At 35.8% G+C, this 24,693-nt stretch overlaps 1 protein-coding gene and 1 pseudogene across 1 annotated transcript; both read right to left on the bottom strand.

Annotated features, from left to right (window-relative positions):
• Positions 1-19,745: 19,745 nt before the first annotated feature.
• LOC118635420 lies at positions 19,746-22,960 on the bottom strand (annotated as a pseudogene).
• A 606-nt stretch (positions 22,961-23,566) lies between these two features.
• LOC118636388 (BTB/POZ domain-containing protein KCTD12-like) lies at positions 23,567-24,430 on the bottom strand. The gene has a single exon (XM_036271491.1). The coding sequence runs from the start codon at positions 24,428-24,430 to the stop codon at positions 23,567-23,569; it is 864 nt and encodes a 287-aa protein (XP_036127384.1).
• Positions 24,431-24,693: the final 263 nt, after the last annotated feature.

Genomic DNA, 24,693 nt, shown 5'->3' with positions numbered 1-24,693 from the left:
GCTTTTCTGTTGCTCTTTCTCAACGATTTGTCTTTATTTTAGTTGTAATTCCAGATTGGTCCTGGGAGAATGTCTGTGTAGCTTTCATTCACTCCATTGCCATTTTGATCTTAGGATCTACTTTTCCAATATAAAAGTGGGGATACTATTATTGACCTGAAATTTCACAGGCCATCAAGAAATATGTGATGATTGAATGAATAGAATTGTTTTTAGAAATAAAATAATTTTGTGTAAAGATAAATCATGTGCTCAATAAATTCTATTTAGAACAACTGTTAAACCTATGAATTTAGAGTTAGAACTGTGTTAGAGTTTCTGAGCTCTACCATTTACTGGTTGTATGACCTGGGACAAGTATCTTGACCTTGATTAGCCTTGTATTTCTCATCTTTAAAATGGAGATAATAATATGTCACATGTAAGGTTGTTATGAGATTAAATGAGATAATCGGGAGAGTATGATGCTAAGTGAAATAAGCCAGTCAGAGAAAGACGAGTATCAGATGATCTCACTTATTTGTTTAATATAATTAAGACAATAAGCTGTTGAGCAGAATAGATCCAGAGACATGGAAGTAGGGAACAGATTGACAAACTTCAGAGGGAAGGTGTGTGTGTGTTTGGCCAGAGGTGGGGCAAGAGATGAACCAAAGAACTTATATGAATATATTCATAAACAATGAACACAGACAACAGTGCGGTGAAGGCAGGGGTGGGGTGAGAGCAGGGAGGAGGATGTCAATAGGGGAAAAAATGAGGGATGTTTGTAATACTTTCAACAATAAAGATAAAGAAAAAAGAGTGGAAACCATTTGGCACTTAGGTCTAGTACATATGCTAAACAAATGTGAAGTGCGTGGCAAGAAAAATTAGCTAGCCATTCTTCTATTTTTATTATACAATTAGAACATTTGTAGTCCAAGGCATTTTGTTTGGCTGCATTGCTTTATTTAGTTAGATATATCTGTATGTGGCATTAGAGCTATTTTTTTTTTTTTTACAATAATAGATATCTTTTGGTTAATTTCTCACCATTCTTTCACCCAAACCCCCTTTTAACCAATAATATTTGAGAAATAGATAGTGTTAAGTATACTGGCTAAAACTATAGAACATAGAAGAGTTAGTAAGTTCAAAATCAAATTGAATTTAACACATATTATAATGACAAAATGATTAGCAGCTTCACCAAGTTTATCAGTTTATCTACAAGCATTCACTGAGCCCTTAAGCACCTTCTCACCTGTACATGGTGGGTCAAAAGTAGATTTACATTTGTGAGTGTGTGAAACACAGTTTATTCTTGTATTATTATTATTGTATTATTTTCCATGCAAAGAACTATAAGCCCACTTTTACGCCACCCTGTAATTTTCAAGACCCACAATATGATTAGGAAAGAAAAAAATACCAAAGACAACAACCACAGCCTTAATCTTGAGGAAATGAGTTTAAGAGATAAAAATAACAAACTATTAGGGACTAAGCAGCATAGAACAGTATGGACTCCCCTGCTTACAGCTAATTGATTTCTGGACAATTATTTCGTATTGAATCATTGGAACACAAACCCTTTTTTCCTATATACTCAATGTTGTAAATTGTGCTTCACTCCTAAAAATGAATCTCATATTATAAAAACACCAAAGCTGATTTTATATAATTATAATTAAATGCAAATGTACATTCTTATAAACATATGTAAAATAATAGTTATTATACGAAATACATATGTTCCTTTAAGAATATTTCAAGGATGAGCTGGATTTAATAAGCATCTTAAAATATAAATACAAAGACATCTGGACTAGAAGTACTCTCTTTTCCCAGTGGATCTCTGTGTAATGAGCATAGGCATTCTTCATTGCTCCACGAATCTTCCAACTGACATCAAAATTAGGGTCATATGTCTCAAAAAAAAAAAAAGAAAGAAAGAAAGAAAGCCTATTTGATGTGCATGAATGCCCGTGAAAGCTTTCAATGACAAATGATGGGGGAGTGTCTGTTTCCATGGTTACATCTTCACGAATCCTTTGCTCTTCTATTTCTTCTAGAGTGTCAGTTGAGTGCACAACTTCGCAAAGTATTGGTGTTGACTTATAAATGGTCATAAATATGAGGTTTAAGAATTAATGTGGTGTTCTTATTTAGAATAATAATTTTCAAATATCTTAAAAGTGGTATACTGTCACAGGAAGGAGAAGCCTACGAAACATGACCACTAAATGTAATTTGGGTCCCAAGATGGGTCTTGGAGCAGAAAAAAAGAATAAAAATTTAAAAAAATAAGGAAATCTGAATGAAATATGGACTTCAGTTAATAATAGTGAATTAAAGCTATGTATTAATTGTGAAAATATATTGCACTAATGTAAGATGATAATAATAGAAGAAACTTGGTACAGGGTATGTGGGAACTCTAATTTATTTGTAACTTTTCTGTAAATCTCAATCTATTTTAAAATAAAAAAGGTTATTTTATGTTTTTTATTTATTTTTATTTTTTATTTATTTATTTTTGTTACAGATGTTTCTCCTTTTTCCCCCATTGACACCCTCCTCCCTGCCCTGTCCCCAGCTTTGTTGTCCATGTCCATTGATCATGCATACATGCATATAAGTTCTGTGGTTTATCTCTCCCCCACCACTCCCTCTTCTGGGGGTTGTCTGTCTGTACCCCACTTCCACGTCTCTGGGACTACTCTGTTCTTCAGTCTGTTATGTTCATTATATTCCACAAATAAGTGAGATTATATGATACTTGTCTTTCTCTGTTTGGCTTGTTTCACTTAGGATAATACTTTCCAGGTCCCTCCATGTCGTCTCAAAGGATAAGAGCTCTTTCTTTCTTATAGCTGCATTGTACTCCATTGTGTATATTTTAAAAAGAAGTGAAAGGAAAAGTAGCTACATCAAATCTGATGAACAGAGAGGCCTGTAAAATGCTAAATGATATGGTAACCTAATCCTGTGACACAGCCATTGTTTTGAGTAAATGGGTAAGGGGAGTAAAGCGCTGAATTCTTTTTTCATGGGGTTTCAGGCTCCAGCCTAGAGATTCAAATCAATGAATGAGAAGGTAGAGATGAAGAAAAGGAGGACAGAAAGGAGAAAGATAAACAATTTCTAGAGCAAAATAAAAGAATCACAATTTTATTGACCACTATTTACTAAGTTGGGTATTGGAGATTGTGTCTTTCTGAAAAAAATAGTGAGCAATGATACTCCAAGGAAGACCTTGGTGTCTCCAACAAAAGTATATATCATTGGTATCCTGTTAAATAAGAGGAAGGGGCACAGGCAGTTAAAGAATGTATAGAGTGGTAACTAGTGCCAGATGTCTTATTTAGTCCTTACAATAGTCCTATAAAGTAGAGATTTTCTTCCTTATTTTATAGATGTGATAAATAAGTTAAATGACCTGCCTAGTAATCTGTGGCAAAGTTGACATTTGAAATCAGTTTTGTCTGAATACAAAGTGCATCAATTCCAATTAAATGGCCATTGCTAAATTTCCACCTCACTTTGGATGGAAATGCCAGGGCAGAAATAAATAATCCCTTGCAGATAGATGTGTAATTTTTAGAAGTGCTAGGGCATCTAATCACACTTTAGGGTAAATAGACTAAAATAATTCACCTTGGTCAGTGATTCTCAAAGTACAGTTCCCAGACCAGTAGCATCAGCATCAGCATCACCTGGAAACTTGTTAGAAATGCAAATTCTCAGGTTCCACCAGACTTACCAAATCAGAAAGTATGGGGTTGTGTCCCAATAATGTGTATTTTAACAAGTTCCCCAGGTGATTCTAATGTACACTAAAGTTTGAAACCTACTGGTATAAATTAATTGTTTTTGGAACCTTTTATTCTCAGAGTCATCTAATTACAAAATACCCTCTATAATTTTTACAGCTACCAAAGATTCTCTGTAACTTTTAATATTTTTGTAGCATATGGCTTTAGGAGGATGCAAAAACAAAGGTGTTTTGTTAGGAGGTATTTTTTTTTTTTAGCTTAAGTAGTTGGAGATAGTATAATTTTTCACTTCTAAGTCTAATAGAAATTTCATCAAGGCCTGCCCACCTACTTGCTTATTTGTAGATCATTAATTGAAGCCACATTGAAAATTTAACACCAACACCTTGGATTCCAACAATAACAATAGGCATAAATGAGATATCTATTTAATAACTGGTTTATCTAACAAAATTTGCAATGTGATATATTCTACAGTATATGACTCAATTTCTTCAACAAATAAATGATAAGAAAAATAAAAAAAGAAATGAGGAATTTATAGAGACTTTGAGACATTATCATTCACATGTAGTATGCAGATTCTGTTTGTACTCTGATTTGAATAAAGCATGTGTAAAAAGAGATTTATGAAACACTAAAAAATGTGGGATACTGGCAGATTATTTGATGATATTGTTGATTTATTTTCAAAGGTGTAATAAATATATCATGAGTAAGATAAGACGAGTCCCTATCAAACCCAAACAAATTGCTAAAGAAAAGCAGCAAACCAAAGAGGACAAAATCAAGATAAGAAAAACAAACAAACAAAACTATAGAAACAACTAAAACATAATAAACAAAATGGAAATGAGCACATACCTATCAATAATTACTTATATTTACATGAACTAAATGTTCCAATCAATAGACATAAGGTGACAGAACAGATAAAAAAAAAAAAAGTAAGACCCATCTATATGCTGCCTACAAGATGCTCACTTTAATTAATTAATTAATTTTTGTTACAGATGTTTCTCCTTTTTCCCCCACTGATTCCCCCTCCTGCTCGCTCCCCACCCTCTCCCCAGCTTTGTTGTCCATGTACCTTGTTCATGCACACATGCATATAAGTTCTGTGGTTTATCTCTCCCCCACCACCCCCTCTTCTGGGGATTGCCAGTCTGTACCCCACTTCCATGTCTCTAGGATTACCCCTTTCCTCAGACTGTTATGTTCATTGTATTCCACAAATAAGTGAGATCATTTGATATTTGCCTTTTTCTGTTTGGCTTGTTTCACTTAGGATGATACTTTCCAGGTCCCTTCATGTAGTCTCAAAGGATAAAAGATTTTCCTTTCTTACAGCTGCGTAGTACTCCATTGTGTGTATGTACCACAGCTTTTTTACCATTCGTCTATTGATAGACACTTGGGCTGTTTCCAGATCTTAGCTATTGTAAATAGTGCTGCTACAAACACGGGGGTACATAGAGTATTTCTGATTGGTGTTTCAGGCTTTGTAGGGTATATTCCTAGAAGTGGGATCACTGGGTCAAAGGGAAGTTCCATTTATTATTTTTTGAGGTAACACCATATTGTTTTCCATAGTGGCTGCACAAGTCTGCATTCCCACCAGCAGTGTACTAGAGTCCCCTTTTCTCCACACCCTCACCAACACTTGTTTGATGATTTGTTGATGGTGGCCATTCTGACAGGTGTGAGGTGATACCACATTGTTGTTTAAATTTGCATCTCTGATGATTAGTGATGTTGAGCATTTCTTCATATGTCTCTTAGACATCTGTATGTCCTGTTTGGAGAGGCGTAGCACCCAGCCGAGGTGGCCGCAGGACTCAGCCGAGGGTATAGCACCCAGCCGAGGTCGCAGGACCCACCAAGGGCGCAGCTTCCAGCCAAGTACCCTGGTCCCAGCCGAGTCCGCTGGTCTCAGCCCAGGCCGCTGCGGACTGTGGTTCCCGGCCCCTCTCGTGTCCTCGCAAGCCTACCAGGATTGAGTCAGTGTCCCTGGTTATGTGGTCCTCCAAGCTGTCTTTCGGTTGCCCCTTCCTGACAATTTGTCTTTATTTTCTTTGTAATTCCAGTTTGGTCCTGGGAGATGGTCTGTGTAGCTTCCATTCACTCCGCCGCCATTTTTTCTCTCCAAGATACTCACTTTAGATGGAAAGATACAGAGACTGAAAGTGAAGGAATGGACAAAGATATTGCACACAAATAAAAATGAAAAGAAAGTGGGGGTAGCAATACTTATATCAGACAAAATATACTTTAAAAGCATAGACAAAGAAGGACATTACAGAATGATAAAGGGGTCAATCCAAGAAAGAATATAGCAATTGTACATATGTATACACTCAATATAGAAGAAAATATTAATGAGCATAGAGACAAAAATTAACAGTAATACAAAAAGGTAGTAACTTTAGCAACCTACTGATATTAATGGATAGATTATTCAAACAGAAAATTAATAAAGGCGTAATGATCTTAAATGTCACATTAGATTAGATCTACTTAATATTTATTAATAGAACATTTTATCTGAAAACTACAGAATATAATACACATTTTTCTCAAGTGCACATGGACATTTTCTAGGATAGACCATATATTAGGTCACAAAAAAAACATCAATAAACTGAAGAAGACTGAACTTGTATCAAATTTATTTTCTGACAACAATGGCATGAAACTAGAAATCAACTACAGGTAGAAAACTGAAAAAAAAAAAAAAGAAACACACAAATACGTGGAGATTAAACAGCATGCTACTAAATAAACAATACATCAAAGAGGAAACCAAACAGCAAGTAAAAAAAAACTACTTTGAACCAAATGGAAATAAAAACACAACTTAAAATTTATGGTATGTGGCAAAAGCAATTGTAAGAGGGATGTTCACAGCTATCCAGGTCTACCTCAAGAAAAAGGAATACTCTCATATAAACAATCCAACTTCACATATAAAGAAACTAGAAAATGAAAACCAAGCAAAATCCAAAGTAGGTAGAAGGAGAACAATAAATACCAGACCAGAAATAAACAAAATAGAGATCAAAACAATAGAAAAAAACAATGAAACTAAGAGCTGGTTCTTTGAAAAGGTAAATAAAATTGACAAAACTCTATCCAGACTCATTAAGAAAGGAAAGAGAGCACAAATAAAATTAAAAATGAAAGATGAGAGATTACAACCAACACCACAGAAATACAAAGGATTATTAAAGAAACTCACAATTATATGCCCCAAAACTGGACAGCTTACAGGGAATGAATGAATTTCACAAACTTATGATCTTCCAAGACTGAACAAGGAAAAAAAAGAATCTGAAGAGAATGATTACTAGCAATGAAATTGAAGCAGTAATTTTAAAACTCCCAACAAACAAAATCCCAGGACCAGATGACTTCATAGGTGAATTCTACCAAACATTTACAGAACAAGTAAAACCTTTCCTTCTCAAACTATTCCAAAAACTTGAAGAGGAAAAAAACACTTCGAAACTGACTCTATGAGGTCACCATTACACTGATACCAAAACCAGACAAAGACACAACAAGAAAATTACAGGTCAGAATTGCTAACAAATACTAGCAAACTGAATTCACCAATACATTATAAAGATTATGCACTGTGACTAAGTGAGACTTATTTTAGGAATGCAGAAATGGTTTAATATTCATAGAACAATTAATGTGATATATCAACAAAACCAAAATTAAAAATTATATAATCGTCTCAATAGATGCAGGAAAAGAATTTTAAAAATTTAACATCCATTTATAATGAAAATTCTCAGAAAAGTGGCTACATAGAGAGCTTACCTTAACATGATGCAGTATATATATAACAAACTCACAGTTCACGATGTATTCAATGGTGAAAAGTTGAAAGCATTTTCTCTAAGATTAGTGACAAGAGAAGGATGCCCACTGTCACCACAATTATTCAACAATAGTATTGGAAGTCCTAACCACAACATTCAGATAAAAAAAAAGAAAAAAAAGTCATCCAAACTGGAAAGGTAAAACTGTCACTATTTGCAGATGACATAATATTATATGTAGAAAACCCTAAAGATTCCACCAAAAATAATATTATAAATTAATTCAGCAAAGCAGCATGTTACAAAATAAATGTACAGAAATTCAAAGTGCTTCTATACACTAATAAAAAACAATCAGAAGAAAAATTAAGAAAACATTCACAATTGCATTAAAAAAATAAAATACATAGAAATAAATTTAACTAGGGAGGTGAAAGACTTGTACTCTGAAGAAAGAATTTGAAGAAAATGTGAATAAATGTAAGGATATGCCATGCTCATGGAATGGAAGGATTGCTGCTCTTAATACAACCATACTATCCAAAACAATCCAAATAGTCAATGCAATCCCTATTAAAATACCAGTAGCATTCTTCTCAGAACTAGAGTAAATCCTTTTAAAGTATATGGATTCACAAAAGACCATGTATCACCAAGTGCCCAGGCTGGAATTGAACCCACAACCTAGGTATGTGTCCTGACCAGGAATCAAATCCTCAACCTTTTGGTGTATGAAAGGATGCTCCAACCACCTGAGCCACCTGGCCAGGGCATTGTTTATTTTAATTTTAGATTTTACATACAAGTAACATCATATGGCATTTGTCTTTCTATGACTTACTTAACTTAGTATAACACCTTCTAAATCCATCCATTTTGTCACAAATGAAAAGATTTTGTTTTGTTTTTTATGGCTGAATAATATTGCATTGTCTATATGTACCAAATTTTCTTTATCCATTCATCTATCAATGGACACTTAGGTTGATTTTATATCTTGGCTACTGTAAATAATGTCGCAATAAATATAGGGGTGCATATATCTTAGAATTGGTGTTTTGCAATAGTTTGGATAAATACTGCAAAGCGGAATTGCTAGGTCATGTGGTAGTTGTTTGAAAATTTTTTTTATTTAATGAATTTATTTATTTTTGTTACAGATGTTTCTCCTTTTCCCCCCACTTATTCCCCCTCCTCCTCCCTCCCCGCCCTCTCCCCAGCTTTGTTGTCCATGTCCATTGTTCAAGCATATAAGTTCTGTGGTTTATCTCTCCCCCACCACCCCCTCTTCTGGGAATTGTCAGTCTGTACCCCACTTCCACATCTCTGGGACTACCCCATTCCTCAGACTGTTATGTTTATTATATTCCACAAATAAGTGAAATCATATGATACTTGTCTTTCTCTGTTTGGCTTGTTTCGCTTAGGAATCTCTATTCTGTTTTCAATAGTGGCTGCGCTAATTTACAATCCCTCCAACAGTGTACAAGGGTTTCCTTTTCTCCACATCCTCACCAACACTTTTGTTTATTTATTGATGTAAGCCATTCTGGCAGGTGTGAGATGATATATCATTGTGGTTTTAATTTGCACTTTCATGATCATTAGTGATGTTGAACATCTTTTCATATGTGTGATGGTCATCTGTAAGTTCTTTCTGAAGACATGTCTATTCCAGTCCTCTGTTTTTGATGTTAAGTTGTATATATTTTGGATATTAACATTTTACTGATAGTATCATTGGCAAATACTGTCTTCCATTCAGTAGGTTGACATTTCATTTTGTTGATGATTTCTTCTCTACACAGTTCTTTTTTTTTTTTTAGTTTAATGTACTCACATTTGTTTCTTTTCTCTTTTTCTTCCCTTGCCTGAGGATACATATAAAAAAAAAATGTTGCTAAGAGCTAATTCACACAGTTTACTGTCTGTTTTCTTCTAGGAGTTTTATGATTTCAAGCCTTAAATTTGTGTTTAATCTATTTTGAGTTTATTCTTGTGTATGGTGTCAGAAGTGGTCTAGTTTCTTTGCATGCATGCATCTTTCTGAATTTGCCAACATCATTTATTGGAGAGACTATTTTTACCTCATTGTATATTCTTGATTTGTTTGTCATAGATTAATCAACTCTATACATGAGGGTTTATTTCTGAGCTCTCTATTCTGTTCTATTAATCTATGTGTCTTTTATGCCAGTACCATGTTGTTTTGATTATTATAACCTTGTAGTATAGTTTTATATCAGATAGCATGATACCTCCAACTTTGTTCTTCTTTCTGAAGATGGCTTTGGCTATTTGGGGTCTTTTGTGGTTCCATGTAAATTCAAGGATTATTGTTCTTTTTGTGAAAAATACCGTTGGTATTTTGATACAGATTGTACTGAATCTGTAGATTGCTTTGGGTAGAATGGACATTTTATGTTAATTCTTCCTATATGTGAACACAGTATATTCTTCCATTTGTATCTTCTTCAATTTATTTTTCCAATGTCTGACTGTTTTTAAAGTACAAATTACACCTACAAAGTTCTATTTGCTATGTAAGGTAATACATTTATAGATGCTGGGTATTAGCGCATGGACATCTTTCAGAGTTATATTGGCCCTGCCACACTAGAAAATGTAACTTATTCCATTTTCTAAGTAAATGTACAATTAATGAATATCTGTGGTTGGTAGACTTCCTGATTATGCTATTCTTGCTTGATTGCGTATAGACTGACATTTAGAAAGTTGAGGAGTATAAAATTAGAGGATGTTTAGAACATATTATAATCCCTTGGCCTCTACTTCAAGTACTACAAAATTCTGAATTAAATTTTTTAACAATTATCTCTCTCTTTATATATATATATGTATATATATTCTTTAATACATATGTATATATAGATCAATAGAATGCTTTATATTGATACATTGTTAATGTGGCAGGACTCTACTCATAACTGCTTGAATATTATTTACTACAAATATAGTAAGTTTGACCAGGTGGCCTAATACCTTTATACCTCAATTTCCTCATTTATCTAATGGAGCAAATATTGGTAAACTTACCTAATATGGTTGTTGCTTGTTAAATTAATTAAAAAATATATGTAAGGCACTTATAACAGTACATGGAGCTTGGCACATGCTAAATAAACCTTTTTTTGTTAGATGTGAATCCAGTTTTAACAGACTTTCAATTTTTATTTTTTCTGACATTAAAAGTAAACATACAAATGCCAATTCTGAGCCTTCCCACAGCAAATAAGGTTGACTGTGCAACCCCAGAAAATCAGATATTTTTTTTGTTTTTTCCTTGTTCTTTAATTTTTTTATCCTATGAAAAAGGTTCTTGCCTTCTACCTCATTTTACAGTTCTCTGAAAAGAGACTGTCCATTTCATGAAGTGTTAAAGTGTGTTTATCACTTGAAAAAAAAAGTATACATACAAAAATTCAAACTATACAAACACTAATTAAATGAAAAATAAAGATAATCCACAATCTAGTGTGACAGATATCTGTTCATTTTTTTTATTTAAGACTTTTAAAATTAAATTTATTAATGTGATATTGATTAATAGAATTATACAGGTTTCAAGTATACAATTGTATGATACATCATCTGTATATTGTATTGTGTGTTTACTACTCAAAGTAAAATCTTCCATCACCATATATTTGACCTCATTAATGTTCATTTTACAAGTGATTTTACAATTTTAGTGGGTCATTTTGGCATAGCTGTATGAAAATACATAGAATTAATCTAAGATTCAATGGCATAATTTAAATAAGGTCTGTTACATGTGGTTCTTTCCTCTGTATTCCCTGTTATCATACAGAAATCCTATTGATATAATGGTAAGGTGTGGAGGGTGAGAGTATGCATTCTACAGTCCTATCTTTAGGTCTCAATCTTTAGTGAGCTAGAACCTCCAGGCTATGACCTTCCCAAGTACTTTGCAGTTTTGTTATTTTTCCTTAGATGAGAAAAGAATGTTGGAGGGGCTAGAGCTGTGCATTTATTTCCCAAATTTGTTAGGTTATAGTAAATCATTTTTCCTGAGCACAGACCTTGTTAAGGAGAACAGGATACTGTGGGTATATTACAAAATGGCTATCTTCCCATTTTTTGCTGAAGGCAAGAATAATTTTTCTCTTATCTTCACTGTGAGAACCTGGTAGGGCTCCTTAAGGCAAAACTTACAAATTTGTGGGAGCCTCTGTAAGACTGAGATTTACTGGAGTTTTAACTCTCATACTTGTTCACACTGATCATCCAGCAATTCACTAATTACCGTTTAGGTTTTCCTATCTAGGTACTGATTCCTATGGAGGTTTCTGCTCTGATAAGTTGTGATTCTCTGTATCTGCTTGTCTGTCTCCCCAGTTTTAGAGGTAGTAGTTTGCCCAGTAGTCTCAATCATCTGATGGATATAAAAGTTAATTTATTTTCAGTTTGTGTGTGTGTTTATTGTGAGGATGGGAGTAATGCCCTCTGAGCACCATACATGCAAGACTGGAAACTGAAAGTCTCTGGTGAGAACTTTTAATGAAAAAAATCAAATAGGCTTTGTGAATTTCTTTAGCAATGCTCTAAGTTCAGGAAATAAGGTCAGAGAAGGAGAACAATAAGGCAAGGAGAGTGATAGCTAAAGGAACTAAACTGAAGTAAAAAGATATGGCCCATTGATTCAGATAGACCCAGGTTTAAATGTTTATGTTTCATTTACTCACATTGTGACTTTGAATATTTTACTTCCTCGTATATATAAGTAGTAATATTTACCTTGATGGCATTTTTTGAGGATTAAATTAGATAAAACATATACAATATTTAGTATATAATACATAGACAGTGAACAAATAATAATTAGGAATTTTTTTCATATAGAAATAACTAGTGATAAGATGGAAAGATTAGCTAAATGGGTGGATCAAGGGACTAGAAAGAGTGAGAAGAAAAATCAAGTACCTGTTGGGAGAGAGAGAGAAAAAAAAATTTCCAAGTTAAGGTCTCTTAGATTGGGTAGTATAGAGTAATAATAACAAAATATGCAGATGAGAAATTGAGGTGAGGTCTTAAAGAAAAATAAAATACCCAGTTTACCCATGGGTAGTGACATCTAAACCTTAATTAAAGAACCAACATGAAGTGTTTTGCACTTTGTTTCATCAAAATGCCACATGTCTTAAAATAACACTAGCATCTATTACTAAAAGTTTCCTGGATGATTGACAGGGGTTTTCAAATAATTTCCTGGTTCTGTGAAATAATAGCCATATAGCCTTTGGGCGATATATTTAACCAGTAAAATATTTTTTAAAATAGGTAAAATTGAAAGGATGTTTATTGAACTGAAATGACCCTCTCCAGGCATTGGTACTTTTATCTACAAATGGGAATAGTGATTTTTTTTTCTTTTCCCAAGGCTAGAGACTAAGCCAGTGATCTCTTGAGAACCTTCTCAGCTCTTGAATCTGAGTTTCTAGCATTCTGTTTTACTTTTCATTAGCTTTATTCTCTATTTTTAGTTCCAGTGGTTTTCAACTCCAGGAAGTGCCACTCCAACATACAATAATAGGGGCTGAACTTTATCCTTCCTTAGCTCTCTGGAGCCAAACTAAACTATTTCAAACATACAAGGAAGGGAAAGATAATAATAAAACTATATTTTTAAAAAGATTGACTCATGAGACCAAAAATATGAACAACAAAAGGAAAAAAAAATGGATAACTTGGACTTCATAAAAATTAAGAACTTTTGTGCATAAAAGGACATTATTAAGAAAGAAAAAAGATAACCTACTGAATGAGAAAACATTTGCAAATCACATCTGATAAGGGATTAATATCCAGTGTATATAAAGAACTCCTATAGCTCGACAACAAAAAAGGAAAGAAAAAAACAACAACCAAGCCCAGATGGTGTGACTCATGTTGCCAGTTCAATTCCCTGCCAGGACACATGCCCAGGTTATGGGCCCTATTCCCAGTAGGGGGCATGCAGGAGGTGGCCAATCGATGTTCTCTCTCATCAGTGTTTCTATATTTCTCTCCCTCTCACTTCCTCTCTCTCTCTAAGAGCAATAAAGGAAAAAAATTTAAAAAACGACAACAACCAAAACAGCCCAATTTCAAAATGAGCAAAAGACTTAAATTAGACATTTCTCTAACGAAGATATTCAAGTATCTAATAAGCACATGAAATTGTGGTCAACATCATTAATCGTTAGGGAAAGAAAATCACAACCATAATGAGATACCACTTCATGTTCCCTACGATAGTTATAATAATAATTTCAGAAAATAAAACACAGAAAATAACAAAGGTGGAGGAAACGTGGAAATTGGAACCCTTGTGCATTGCTGGTGGCAATGTAAAATATTCCTGCCACGTGGAAAACAGTTTGGATGGTTTTTAAAATGGTTAAACACAGAACTACCATATGACCCAGGAATTCAATTACTAAGTACATATCCAAAACAACTGAAAGCAAAGACTCAGATATTTGTACACCAATGTTGATAGCATCATTAATAATAGCCAAAAGGTAGAAACAACCCAAGTGTCCATCAAAAGATGAATGGATAAATAAAATGTGACATATACATGCAATGGAATATTATTCAGCCATAAAAAAATGAAAATTTGATATATACTACAGAACCTTAAACATGTTATGCTTAGTAAAATAATCCAGGAACTGAAGAACAAAAATTGTATGATTTTAATTATATGAGGTACCCACAAAAAGCAAATTCACACAGACAGAAAGTAAAATAGAGGTTACCATGGGTGGGGAGTGAGGAAAACTGTTTAATTATTTAATGGGTTATTGTTTAAAGGAATAGTTTTTGTTATTGTTTAATGGCTATAGAGTTTTGCTGGGAATGATGAAAATATTTTGGGTATGGGTTGTGGTGATAGTTACACAATATTGTGAATGTATTTAATTGTACACTTATAAATGGGCAAAGTTATAAATATTATGTTATATATATATGTGTATTTTACCACAGTAAAACAATTGGTTTGGCCCAAGATCAGACCATATTAAGTAGTGGCAGTTTCTTCCTTCCCTGAGTGTTTCCTTGAACTGTGAAAAGGGAGAATCTTAACTGGGACAATTTTATGGCCAGTGTGGGCCAGGCATAAGAATGTTGTAGAGGTGCAAAGAGTTCCCAAGATTTTGATTGCCTAATTACAATAGATATAACTATTGAATTCAATGAGGGAGAGGTAGAATAGAAATAACAGAATATCACAGATTGTACTTCAGTGAGGATATAGATAAACAAATGTGGTACCTATATTCAATTGAATACTATAAAGCTGTTAAAAACTTAAATTACCATGGATAAAGCTCCAAATAAGAATTATGAATAAAACAGCAAGTAGTAGAATTATATGTATACTATATTGTATATATTTTATTGTATAAAAACATGTGAAATAATCGTACGTTTTCCAGACAAACAAAACATAATCGTAGAAACATAGGGATGGTTGCCAGAAGGGAGGATGATGGAGGGATGGGTGAAAAAGGTGAAGGGAGATGAGTAAAAAATATTGTGATATATTTTCACAGTGACAGATGATTACTAGAATTAGTGGGGTGATTACATGGTAAGGCATAAATGTGTCAAATCACTATAGTGTATATCTGAAATTAACATAACTAATACAATATTGTATACCAACTATGCTTAATTAAAAAAAACAGAAGAAGATATCTTCATATAAGAGAAAAGGACAATAATATATTTTTTATTGATATAGACACTTAAAGTTTGCTTGATGTTGAAAAATGTTTTAAAAGACATACTCAAAACTCACAATTGTGGTTACCTCTGGTTGCAGGGAATGTGAGAAAATCAGCATGGATGTTAGATATCAGAAGAAATTTTGGCAATATACTAATTTCAAAAGGACAATGTATTCATCTATTACTTAGACAATTTAACAAAATAAAGATAAGTACTGAAAGAACAATATAACTTCCAAACTCTTCATTATAGTTTTCTATGCACTTCTCTGTTGTTATATATTTCTAAAAGAAAGAAAATGTTATTATAAAAATTCTGTATAGGTCAGTGTATAGCTTAGGCATAAGGAAATTTCATAGAGGAAGTTAAGTGCTTATTTGCTTGTTGGAAGGTCTGGAGGAGCAGATTTTAAGCTACTTTGCTTCTAGGAGCAAATTCAAGCCACCTAAGGCACTAAACCTTGGCTTAAGTTAGGTAAGCTGCTCCTGCTATTGCATAAATTTGACAATTTAGGATATTGCATCCCAAATTTTGAAGCTGCCATTATGACTGCAAGTTCTACAACCATATCATTTCCACCACAGTTTGCATTAGTAAAATGAATACCTCACATTTTGCCCTTTTCCTACATGACTCATTTCTGAATCAGTCTCACAGACTTGTATCTAATTTGTAAAATCTAAATTGGGTACAGAACCCTAGTTGCAAGGGAATCTTGAGAATATAATGTTATTATTAATACTGTAAATATTAACTTTCCGCTGAGCCAAACCAGCCAGGGCGTGTAAATATTAACTTTCTAGCCTCTGCATAATAGAGTAAGTTAGAATGGATATTAAGCAAGCCAATCCACAGTACCTTCAATGGTCATTTTGAAAATTACAAGACCATCATGAGATTACTAATACTTAGATATATGTTATTCTTTTCAGCAACTGGTAGACAAAAATGATCACACAACTGAAACTAGATTGTGGGAAATCATAGGTGAAGGGGTGAAGAACAGGACTTTTCTAAGTCTCCCCAGTGAACTTAAAGCTGTTGATGCTGTAAGTCCTCTACTTCATCACTTCAGATGTGATATTTGACTGATAATACATGTAGTCAAAATAAATCTATTTGAATGAGCCTATGTTATTCATTGGAATCAATAAATATTTAAACTGTAAACCATGCTAGGTGCAACTTGTATTAATCACCTTGCCCTAATCTTAACGACATCTCTTTCTGTATAACAAGAATTACAAAAGGTGAGATAAGTTAATTGTATTTTATTTGCTAGAGGAAGTATTGACTTTTTTTTTGATCATTTAAAAATGGAACTTTAGGAAATTATTTTCAGAGCAGGCTGGAGGACAGATTGGAGGGAGAGGAGAGAGGAGGCAGAAACACCAGAACAGTGCTGTTAAAACCGTCATTGTCAGTGTCTGGGCTAGAAATATTGGCAATGATGGTGGAAAGGAAAGAACAAAGAAGAGAGAAATTGCACAGGCAGAATCAGCAAAAGTTGTTAATTTATTAGGTGACGATGGAAAAGGAAGAAGAAAAACTGAATAAAACTTTGGTAGAATTATGTCAATAACAGAAAGCAAGTTTAAAGGGGAAATGCTGACTTGAGGGTGGGGAAGAAGGTGGAGGTACAAGGTTTGCATTTGTTTTTGAACATGTTGAGTTTGAGATACTAGTACTTCAAGGAAATATTCTGCAAACAAATTAATATGCAGGACTAGGACTGGGGGAAAAGGAGGACTACAAATTTGGATTGTGGGAATCACATATAATTGTTAAATATCATTTTCTCAACATTGTGAAGGTTAAAAGGAAAGGAGCTATCAAGCTATGAAAAAACATGGAGGAACCTTAAATGAATATTACTAAATGAAAGAAGCCAATCTGAAAAGGCTACATGCTGGATGATTCCAACTCTATGCCATTATGAAAAAGCTAAAACTACAAAAACAGTAAAAAGATGGGTAGTTGCTAAGATTTTGGGGAGAAGAAAGAATGAATAGGTGGTGCACAGGGAATTTTTAGGGCAGTGAAGCTATTTTATGTGATACTATAGTGGTAAATACATGTCATTATACATCTGTCCAAAGTCAGAATATACAACAACAAGATCGAACTCTAATGCAAACTATGCACTTTGAGTGATAATGATGAGTATTAGTTCATTAATTATAACAATTACCTCTGGTATGGGATGATGAAGGTGGGGGAAGTTGTGTGGAAAAGGGAGGGGACATAGGGTAACACTCTGAACTTTCCATTCAATTTTGCTCTGAACCTAAAACCGCTCTAAAAAGTAAAGTCAATTAAAAATTGGGAAGGTCATGATAGGCTCTTCTATGTCTAAGCAATTAGTATTGAATTCCCTTTATCTTTTTCAGCATCTGGTAATCAAATTTCTTATTTTTTTAAGGAATAGCAAATACCTATTCAGAAATAGATAAGTAACAGAGTCTACACCATCCTTTAATGACTTTTCCTCTCCTTTTGAACAAAGAGACACAGATGGGGAATGTAGGAGCATGGGAGATGAAGAGGGATACAAGGATTAGCTCATCACCTTCTCTTTCCTGTTTCCTGCAATGACATCCTGTAGAGCAGGGGAGGCAAACAGACTGCACCCCACAATGTACCACTTTGCTACCCAGAGGACCAGGTCCACATGGCCAGGCAGCTGCAGCTGGCTCAATAAAACTTTGGTAACCAGAGCAGCCTATCATGGGACTGGAGGGAGAGGAGTGGTTAAAGCCATGCATCCAGGATATCTACCATCTCTGCTTGAAGCAGAGTCTGAGTAGTGACCAGATTGTGCTCAGAACCTGAGAAACCAGGTCCTACTGCCTTTGGGGCTCTTTTGGGCCAAGAAGGGGAAAGTATAGGAGGAATGTCTTCTAGCTACTGAGAATTGTTTGCATCCATTCAAAAGGGAATAAGGGAACAAAAATTGCATTCTTTAAGGAACTGAAAAGTGGAGCATCATTCTTTGGACTTCCCAGACCTGGGCAACCTCAGAGCTGGAGTACTGAGCTGGGTTCAAACCCTGGGTACTTCCTACTTGACAGATTTAACTCTGTGGAAACATAAGTTTCCAGGTTTTTCTTCACCAAACTGGCCCCAAGCATAAGAGGCTCTTAGTATCTCAGGCCTCCTTTATTGTCTAGGCTTGTGCTTTTTATAGCATTTACAACCAATTCTGTAGAGAGCCCAGAATCTTGCTTCCCAACTCTTTTCAGCTCCCTTTACAGTTCCAACAAACTGGTAGGAGACTGAGAATGACTCTGGAGCAATGCTGTCATAATATTCAGGGGCTACTCTTGGGTTCTATAGTTTTGTCCCAACTCCCTGGAACCATACTAAAGAAATAACCCACTGCTTAGTGGAATGGTTGCTTTGGTTTCTCAACTCCCTCCCCACCACCCACCATTCCTTCATCTCTACTGCCAAGGCAGGAAAACACCCCTCTGGTCATGGATGGATGGGTCACTTACAATAGTGAGGTCAGTGCCCCTTGGTGGCTGCTGGATATATGCCTCTCAGAATCCCAGACTATTGTCCTGTAGACAACTGAGCCTAGAAAGGAAGAGCCAGGAGCAAGCCAACATCTCCTTTTTCAATAACCCTCCAAACCCACAGTGTCACAGAATTAGTGGAGAGCTGGCATTGACACCAAAACTAGGGTGTGATGAGTGCTGGGCTGGTGAGAACTGGAAGAGCTAACCGTACAAGCTTTCCCAGCAGTGATAACCAGAAGCTGATAGAGCTGAGGTGGAGGACTCGGCATAACCCAAGGGAAAAGGGAAATGTGAGTTTTCAGGATTTACTCTGGTTTGCCTGAGACAGCACAAGCCCTCCCAGCCAAGAGCTGGGATGCGCTTTTCCTAGCAGCAGCCTCACCCTGCACATGCCACAGGGCCCTCTCCAGATCAGATTGGTTTGGAGCCAATTGTGGTGAGAGGACAAGAGACGTGTGACCTGATTCCCACCCTGGCCATCTCCTTTGATCAGGCAGGTGAGTGGCACAGCTCTGAAGCTGACATAGCTCCCATTCCTGCCTAAAAACTTTTTTAAAAAGGGAAGGCAACCCCTCACTCCTGTAGAAAGCAGTGTCCTTCAAACAGCCCCTGCACTGTACTCCATGGAGCTCCAAGAAATTCATGCAGAAAATTTAGGGCACCATTTCCAAAAAAGAAATCATTTTGGGGCTGAGGTTAGGGAGAGAGACACTCTTAACAAAATAAACCTATATTGGTGAGGAGGTGGAGGAAATAAAAACACATTATGGGAAATGTTAACATACAAAAGAACACAGAAAGGCAGGTCCATTCAGTGAGGGAGATCTCTACCTCCCATTTGGGGTCCTGCAGCCTCACTGTGAATTCACTGATCACAAACTTTGCTTTAGGAAACAGAGACACCCTCCTCTGCCCCTGTTTCTGGCTGCCTCACTTCCCCTCTCATGTTTGATTTTGAATTCTGTGGGCTGTGTGATCACAGAAACCTCGGAGGATTTGAAGAACACCTTCAGGATGATGTCAGGGTCCACTCTGGCAGGAGGGTTGGATGAGGCGGAAGAGTTTACCCTGTGAAGAAACTCATTGTCCTTTTTCACTGAAGGGTTGTCACTTGGCCTTAACAGAATGGGCTGGTTTGAGGTGATAATGTTCCCATTCATGTGAAGATTGCACTTCATTGGTTTCCCGTCCAGACACAGGTTGTTGTATTTCTTATATGCAGTGATGGCATCATCCTTCTTAACAAAGACCACTTCTGTTATCCCCGAATGGACCAGATGAGCCATTTCAGGGCTCCACATACACAGAAAAGTTCAACAATATCTTCCTCCATGACTCTAAAGTTCTGATTAATCAGTCATCTTGGTGCTTTCCAAAGTGCTGACAACAGACTCAGCAGGCGGCAGCTCTTTGGGGGAATCCTCCTTGTTCACTAGTTCCCAGGGCATGTTGTTCAAGGCTTTTGTTCCAGCCAAAGAGGGGAGAACAGGAGCTGTGTACACATCGTTCTGAACCACTTTGGTGAGAGGGAGGGTGTTGGACATGGAAAGCTTGGAACGGCTCAGCCCTGTCAAGTGATGTAGAAAACTGCCTGAGGCTGTGAATTTCATCTGTTTACTAAGAATGGGAGTTGCAACATCATTGTCTTCATCTAGATCATAAAAATTCTGTTTGACCTGGTGATTATTGACTATGTTAGTCCTCATTCCAACAAGATGGGCACAAGGTGGTTTTGAAATGTAACTAGTTCGCAGAATTTCTGGAAGGATAATTTCTTTTCTGCAGCTACCAGATTCAGTTTCTGATGCCTCTAACAACAACAGACTTGATAGAAAGTCATTTATGATATTTACTGTAGTTTGAGCAATTATTTATAAACACATACCACACTAATGATTCTCAAATGAAAACAAATATGCAATTATTTGCCTACCCAGTTAGACATCCCCTTATTTAGCCTGTGAAACATCCTATGTTCCAACTTCTTAATGTACTTACTTGTACCTATCTGAGAGATTATTATAGTTTATTCCCTCTCTTTCTCCCATTACTTTATTGCTAGGTGATAGGAGAGTAATCTGATTGAGCTACTATAATTATAATTTGAAGGACAAATGATACAATGTTTTGGAATTAATTTGAACCCAAGAGAACAGTATATTGATGATAAAAATGAGCAGACCAGTAGTCCTGATTCTAAGTGGTGTTACACATCTTCTCTAAAACAGTTTAAGTACATTTCTAGGAGGCTGAGTACAAGGCATGAAGCAACTGGGCACTGTTGCATATATCCCTATCCTTGTGGCCTAACTATGGTATACGTACAACATAGGACAAAAGATCCTCTCTGCTGCACAGTAAAGCCATTTAATCCTGGAGTCTACCAGAAATATGTCAGAGGAGATAGAATTACTGAATGTATTTAAGTAAAACTGGAAGTAAATTTATTAGCTCACTTTTTAAAATAATTATATTAAGAGAGCACAAGGGATATGGGAATAGTAAAATCCATGAGAATGGTACACAACTGACTGAGTTTGGGAAACACCTCTCTACAGCATCTAAAACGTTGCCCCTCACTCTGGCCGGTTTGGCTCAGTGGTTAGAGCATCAGCCTGTGGATCAGAGAGTCCCAGGTTCGGTTCCTGTTAGGGGCATGTACTAAAAATAAATAAATAAAATGTTGCCCCTCTGCAGCAGTAACTTATCAGAAGGGTATTGCCAAATCTAGATTGGAAGACCATGCAAGATGACCCCTGACTGCATTCTAGAATCATCACTTCCATTAATAGTCAATCTGGACCCTGAGACCTTTGGAGATACTGATCAAAGAGTCTTTTACATGTCATACACTTATTGTTTATTATGTGTTAGGCACAGGTAGTAATTCATCTAGCAATGTTGATAACAGCCTCTGGTGGAGTTTTGGTTGCCGACACCCACAGTGCCTTCTGCCCAGACTCTCTCTCTTAAGCCACAGCTAATTGGGTTTTGGTTCTTTTTATTTTTTAAATTAGGGTATCACTGAAGAAGTTAACTGTGGGGAGAATGGCTGAAAACTCAAGCTCATGGAGGGGCTGACATGCCTGCTTTATGGCGGGTACAAACAGAGAAAAAGAAGGTGATCCTGAGATGTAGAGAGAAAAATATACAACTGACAGACTCAGATGATCAAAGGATAAGCCATATGGCCTCTGACAGACAAGAGAGAACATCAGTTCCTGACATCTCTTCAGATCATTTGAAATTTGATTGGACTTCATTTTTTTGTCCTTGGACTCAACAGGACAGGTACATTTATAAAATGTCCAACATGTACTTTTTATTTTTCTCAAAACACATTGAATGAGTTTTAGTTCCTTGCAATCCAGAGTCCTGATGAGAAAATAAATCAGGAGATAAGTACACAGAGACATGGGTAAATATAAGGCATCAAGGAAGAAATAAAGGAACAAAGAAGGGCATTTGATCATTGTGTTATTTTAAAGCTATTCAGAGGAGATAAAGGTTTTTAAAACCGAGCCTTCAAAGTTTCTTTTTCTTGACTTGTCTCATATTTTCCAGCAATCCAATCATGTGTATCAAACTGGTGTTTTCACATACGGGTTTTTCTTTCAACCAGTGTAATAAAAGTAATTAATAGGGATTCCAGAAGATACATTTTTATTTCCTTTTTTAAAAGTTACCTTTTGTTCATCTTCCTCCTCTTCTTTCTCCCACTCCCACCCCAGACACACACACACACACACACGTACGTCCAACAAAAGTTAACAGTTAACATACATCCAATATTTGATTTAGTGAAAACCAAACTAATATATACATATATATAATATATATATTATACACATATATGTTTATATAAGTTCTTTGCTTAACCTTTTCTTAGCTACATGCTCTTGTGTTTCAGTTCTGATAAATACAAAAGATATTTTGATGAAGTTTTTAAAAGTGGCATGCTTGCCTATTCCTGTGTAATAGTCATGATGCTTACTCTGACTCTCCTTATCAAGTAAAGGCAATCCAAATGCTAAGCCTCTTATTCTTGGCAGTAATTACTTATGTTGGCTGCTTTCTTTATATCCATCTTCTAATAAGCATAATTAATAATTATAGTGACCTTTCTATGAACCTCCTGGAGGATGCTTGCCAGTTTCTTCCATTCCATCTGGATAAAAATAATAGCAATAACAGTTTACAAAGCATATTCACATTTACTGTAGAAGTCTCTAGTTCAGAATAAGTATACATTGAGCTTTCCTGAAGAGAGTACAAACAGTAAGGTATATAAGCAATTCCAAGATGTGGTGCTGAGAACTAGCTTGGAAACTATGGTTTAGCATTTCTCAGCTAATTAAATCTTGTGGGTTTATCTAATTGTATTCACTCAACAAGTACATCTTTACTATTTGTATTGATGTGCATGCACATATGCCTATACATTGAACACTTCATGAAATGACATCCAACTCCACAATCAAAGGCAGGTTGGAAGCCAGATAGAATGGAATGTTTAAGAAGAAAGTTACTGCAAAAGGTTCAGCTGGTTATGGTGAAGAGATTGGCATTATCCAAAATTTGTAGATCCAAAATTAATGTGTTTATTTCTAAAAGGGTTAGTTAGCACCAGAACAGAGAAGGGAGAGAGAGTTGGTTATTTGGTTTGTATTTTCTGGGTGATTTTTTAAAAATATCACTCCCTGAAAAAAACATATTCAGTGTAAGAGGTCCAGATCTTGTCATCTGTCTGGTCATGGGTGATAGTGCAGGTGCCAGTGGAATTGCATGCTATCATGTGAAAGCCAGCATCAGCTAGTTTGTCAAAGGCTTGTTCCAGAAAGGTAAATTTGAGGTAATATCGAGAAGTGTACCGCTCAGGAGGACGGTCGGGGTCTCTGCTTTCATTTAGAGTATCTCCAAATACTTCTTTGGCTAATGAGATCTTACCACACACCATGATTCGTGCCACACGGCGAAATTTGGCATCTGTTTGGCTATCCCGACCCAGAGTATAGGAGCCTCGATAGCCAATAGTGATGAAACCTGCCTTCCTGAGGTCAGAAGCAGTGTTTGCTGTCAGAGCTGGGAGGTAATTAGGGCCACTAACTTGGATGTTATTACTTGAAGAGAGATTACATGTGATATCAATGTTGGTAGAAAGCTCTTCTAGGTCATTTTCACATAAATCATTGCCAACTGAGTTGATCTTGTTGATTTTAGGAGCCAACATCTTCACTAACTCTGGTAGCTTGAAGTATTCTGCTTCTCTCTGGAGCCGACCACACTCTGGAAAGTGATCAGGAAGCACTAGTTTCCGGTCTCTCATGTAGTCTAGCACATAGCGAAAGAGGAAACCATCTCGGTCTACAAAAAACCTCCCTTTGTTGTCCTGTATTAGGGAGCAAGGTTTCTTTTCACTGAACATTTCCCAGAGCAGGGAGCCGGGAACACTGATCAAAGTAGGATAGCGAGTGATGTACACTTGACCACCCACGTTGAGTTCAATAATCTCAGGAAAATGACTGAAATCCTCACTTGATTTCTCTGTCATGGCCATATTGATCTGTAGAAGCAAAAGACATTGTTTCTAAGTAAACATTTACAGTAGGGGGATTCTGTTTATAAACATTAATTTTCTGCACTCATACACATGATATACTTAGAAAATGAAGCAAACCATACTCTTTTGCAAATTAACTATTTTCTGTAATCCTCATCTGAGAACATGCTTAGAGAGAGGAAGAGAAAGAGAGAGAAACATTAGTGTGAGAGAGCAGCATTGGTTGGTTGCCTTCCGTATGTGTCCCAACCAGGGATTAA

Source organism: Molossus molossus, unplaced genomic scaffold (assembly GCF_014108415.1).
Source record: "Molossus molossus isolate mMolMol1 unplaced genomic scaffold, mMolMol1.p scaffold_m16_p_2, whole genome shotgun sequence".
NCBI lineage: Eukaryota > Metazoa > Chordata > Mammalia > Chiroptera > Molossidae > Molossus > Molossus molossus.
This window is presented reverse-complemented; position numbering and strand designations above follow the sequence as displayed.